The following is a 4,420-nucleotide window of genomic DNA, read 5'->3' on the forward strand; positions in this document are numbered from 1 at the left end:
ATGATGGACCATGGATGAGGGACTTTGTGGGCAGGAGGTAATGGCCATGATTGATGCACTGCTCTGAGTTACTACAACTACTGAATTGTAAAGAATGACTTATACTGTGCATCTATATGTGTGTGTCACAGTGCACATGTGAAGATCAGAGGACAACTTGCAGAACTTGGTTCTGTCATTCCACCACGTAGGGTCCAGGCTTGGGGACAAGTGCCTCTGTGCACTGAGCCATCATGCTGGTCCTGAACTGCATGATTTATTTTGGAGGAGAAGATCAAGGCTTTTATGCTTGTTTGACTTTGAGTCAGGGTCTCATGTAGCCCACACTGGTTTTGAACTCATGGTAATCTTCATGGTAAGTTCCCTCATGTGGGAATGCAGATATCTGCCACCATGCCAAACTGTGTGTATGTGTGCATGTCCGTGCACGTGAGTGTGTGCCTGTGTCATGGCATACATGTGGAAGCTAGAGTTGTTTGCTTACACTACGTGGGTCCTGGGGATTGAACTCAGGTCATCAGGCTTAGCAGCAAGTACCTACCCATTTAGCCATCTCGCTGGCCCTGAGCCGCACACCTTAACTAAGGAAATTGTGTGATATAGAGGCTCTATTTTGAGATGTCCAGAATTGTGTCAATCAATGTAATAATAGATGTTTGTTTGCAGTTCTTTCTGCAGCTGCAGCAGGCGGCGATGGAGGTCTTCACAGAGAATAACGTCCTCAGTAAGCTGCAGCTGGGACAGCTGGCCTCCATGGAGAGCTCCGTCTTCGATGACATGATCAGTCTCTTAGAGCGTTTAAAGCTGGATATGTTGACTCGCCAAGTAGACCATGTTTTCAGAGACGTGAAAGACGCTGCAAAGTTGTACAAGAAAGAAAGGTGTGTCCTGTGTCAGTCACCTTTACTCCCGTTAGTCTGAGTCAGAGACGCCGTTTCCACTGCCAGTTTTGGCTTCTGTCAAATCCCTGCTCCAAGTCCTGGAGATGGAACTTGGGGTTTTGTGTATGGTAGCTCCAAGCATTGGTTTTGATGGGATCTTTCCAGAATCTATTCTTTTGAAGAATTCACTCAGAATAAACAAGTGATGGTGTGGACCTCTCAGAGAGGTGACGTGTGACCTGAAGCTCACTAGTCTGCTTGTCACTCATTTTACAAAGGAAAGTGCCCTGTGGTTTGTGCCTGTCGTGCTTGCATTTCACAACTCTCCTGCCTCTGTGCCCTAGCACGGAACCTCCACAGAGTACTGCAATCAATGTGAAAGTAGTGGTGGTTTGTATGTGAAAATCAGAGCATAAGATTAACTGGTATCTTGAATTCTAAAGATAAACTTTAGTTTTTAACTTTATAGTAACTGAATTTAAAGTATTTTTCAGGAAATATTAATTAAAAGTTAAAAAATAAATATAGAGACATTTATTTCTGGTAGAGCTTTTAATGTTTGACATCACTTGGTTTTATTTTTTATTTATTTATTTATTTTTAAACTCCAGAATTACCCCCAGGACAGCACATTTCCTCAAATTTAAAATAATTTGTTGAAACCTTAAGGATACAAAATGGTAAGGGTCACTCTTGTGAGGGTCATTTGCTTTTCCAGGTGGCTGTCCCTGCCGTCTCAGTCTGAACAGGCGGTGATGTCCCTGTCCAGCTCAGCCTGCCCGCTCTTGCTGACCTTACGGGACCGGCTGCTTCAGCTGGAGCAGCAGCTGTGTTTCTCCTTATTCAGAATTTTCTGGCAAATGCTCGTGGAGAAGTTGGATGTGTACCTCTATCAGGAGGTGAGTAAGGGGAGACTGGAGCTCTGCGGAAGACAGCAGCCGGTACATGGATTGCTCTTTGTTTCAGATAATCCTTGCTAATCACTTCAATGAAGGAGGAGCAGCCCAGCTGCAGTTTGATATGACGAGGAACCTCTTCCCTTTGTTTTCTCACTATTGCAAGAGACCGGAAAACTATTTTAAACAGTAAGTCCAGTGTCCAAACATAAGTATTGGTGTATCTAAACGCCAGAGGAGTAGGCTTCTTTTTAACAATTTCAGAGTTTCCTTGATGTAGTTTGCAATAGCATCAATTAAAATCTGGAGTTAGAGATGCCTAACAGGTAAGAGCACGTGATGCTATTGCAGAGGACTGAGGTTTGGTTCTCAGCACCCACACGGTTTGGCTCACAACCATCCTTAACTCCAGTTCCGGGCTATCTTACACATTCTTCTGGCCTCCATAGGTATCAAGCACAGACGTGGTGCACTGACATGCATACAGGCAAAACATACACATAAAATTTAAAAATCTAAAAAGCAACAAATAAGTAAAACCTTAGAACACTTATTGTATGCCTATTATGTTTTCAAAACACAGTAATGCACGTGGTACACATCCATAGAAAGTTGACCAGAACTGAGTATAAATTACAGGTCAGACTTGTTCCCTAGCAGCTGCTTTAGTGCTGTCTGCTTCTTACAGGGAGAGCAAACGGCAAACGATACAGGTGTAAACCTGCCACCTGCAGAAAGTAAGGAGTGTGCTTAGGTTAAGTGCCTGACAATAGCCCAGACCAGTCAAAAATCAGTTCTCTTACAAATGTAATACCAATTGTAGTTCTAAGTGTAGTTATAAACATGAGGACAGTTACTAGGAATCTAGTAAAAAGAATTTTATTTAAAATTTACATTATGTACAGGGTTTGTGAAATTTGGAGCCATTCCTGTAGATCATACAATGATTATGCTTCCAGGAAGCTATGGTTGTTTCTGGTTTGCTTTCCTTTTTTTGAGATGGTTTCATGTGTCCCAGCCTGGCCTTGAACCCAGTATACAGTAGCAGAGGGTGACCCTGAGCTTTCGATCCTCCTGCCTCTGTCTTCTGAGTGTTGTGTTGATAGGTACTCACCCCCACCCTCCAAAGCCCTTCCCATGCTTCATTCATGGTAGGCAGGTACCCTACCTAGTACCTTAAATCTCCAGCCCCCTTTTGCTTTTATTATTATTTAAAAATTCTAATTTTGTTTTCATATGTGTGGAGTGGAGGCCAGATGAGAACTTGTGGGAAGTGGCTCTCTCCCTCTGCCATGTGGATCCCAAGGACTGAGCTCAGGTCACTAGGCTTGCAGCAGGCAGTTTCACCCACACTGTCATACCAGCCTCCGTGTTTCTGGTCAGTTTCTGAGACAGTCTCGCTATATAGCCTTGGCTGGCCTGGAGCTCACAGTGTAGACTAGGCTAGCCTGGAGCTCATAGCAGTCCTGCCTTGGCTTCCAGAGTGCTGGGATTACATGTGCATCACCGTCCCCAGCCTCTTTATGGTTTGGTTGGCCCTGCTGTTTTGCCTTTTCTGCTGCCTTCATTTTCATTCCTTCGCCCTCCCCCCAAGTCCTAATTCTAGCTGAAATCATAGCTACACTTAATAATCTGTTAGCATTTGTGTACGGAGGCAAATCCTAATGAAGTATCAAGACAAGCCTTAATGATCTATTAACCCTGTACACCTTGCATATGTAAAGAGCCAAATAGTCTATAATAGTTAAATGGCTGACTCTTTAGGTAGACTCTCCAAAGGTCATTGTGGTCCTATGGGTGGTCCAAAAGAGGATCTCTTCTTTCTTGTTTTCCTAAACAGTGTGAAAGAAGCCTGCATCGTTCTGAATTTGAACGTTGGTTCTGCATTACTCCTGAAAGACGTCCTGCAATCCGCTTCCGAGCACATTCCTGCCACGGCAGCCTTAAATGAAGTGGGAGTTTATAAACTGGCTCAGCAAGACGTTGAGATTCTGCTGAATCTGAGGACAAACTGGCCTAACACTGGAAAATAGCGCACCTTTGAGAAAAGGGTTGTTTAACAAAGACAACAGTTGGATTGAAGTTGTCTGATAAAAGTTCTGAATTAATGAAACTGGACAAATGAAAACTTGACAGAATCTTTTCTTGTCTTAAGTTATGAATGATATCACTAAAATGATGACCGTCCTCCATCCTCCTGTTCCTAAGAAAACAAGGAATGAAAACTCAGCCATGAGAAGCAGAGTAATTGTATTGCAAATAGGAACGCAGACATCTGAAGACAGAGTACGAGCAAAGGTCAGCCATATCCGACCTCCACTTTCCTGATCAGGGGAGCTGTTGCCCAAGGCCGAATGTAGCAATGCGCTGTAGAAATACTTATGGGTGCAAGTTGGTAGTTGAGGTTCCTGTGGGAATTCACTGTTCATATAAGAAATACACTGAGCTGGGAGTAGTGGAGGACACCTATAATCCCAGCACTCTGAAGGCTAAGGCAGGAGGATCACTGTAGGTTTAGGAGTCTCCTGGGTAACATAGTGAGATCCTATCTGTTTCACTAGAAAACAACCAGATCAAACCAAAACCAAAACTGTAAACCAACAATACAACAGTTTTATGAGAGGGTGGGATGGTGGTTAAGCC

At 43.6% G+C, this 4,420-nt stretch overlaps 1 protein-coding gene across 1 annotated transcript in view; it reads left to right on the forward strand.

The window, feature by feature from the left end:
• The window catches only part of Rint1 (RAD50 interactor 1), a 28,710-nt gene extending 24,797 nt beyond the window's left edge, over positions 1–3,913 (forward strand). The window contains exons 12-15 of the mRNA XM_028778104.1: positions 667–881; positions 1,600–1,780; positions 1,848–1,966; positions 3,618–3,913. Coding sequence (XP_028633937.1) covers positions 667–881; positions 1,600–1,780; positions 1,848–1,966; positions 3,618–3,810 — 708 coding nt within the window. The 3' untranslated portion in view covers positions 3,811–3,913. The remainder of the gene's footprint in view (positions 1–666; positions 882–1,599; positions 1,781–1,847; positions 1,967–3,617) is intronic.
• Positions 3,914–4,420: the final 507 nt, after the last annotated feature.

This window comes from Grammomys surdaster, unplaced genomic scaffold (assembly GCF_004785775.1).
Source record: "Grammomys surdaster isolate TR1022 unplaced genomic scaffold, NIH_TR_1.0 325, whole genome shotgun sequence".
Taxonomy (NCBI): Eukaryota; Metazoa; Chordata; class Mammalia; order Rodentia; family Muridae; genus Grammomys; species Grammomys surdaster.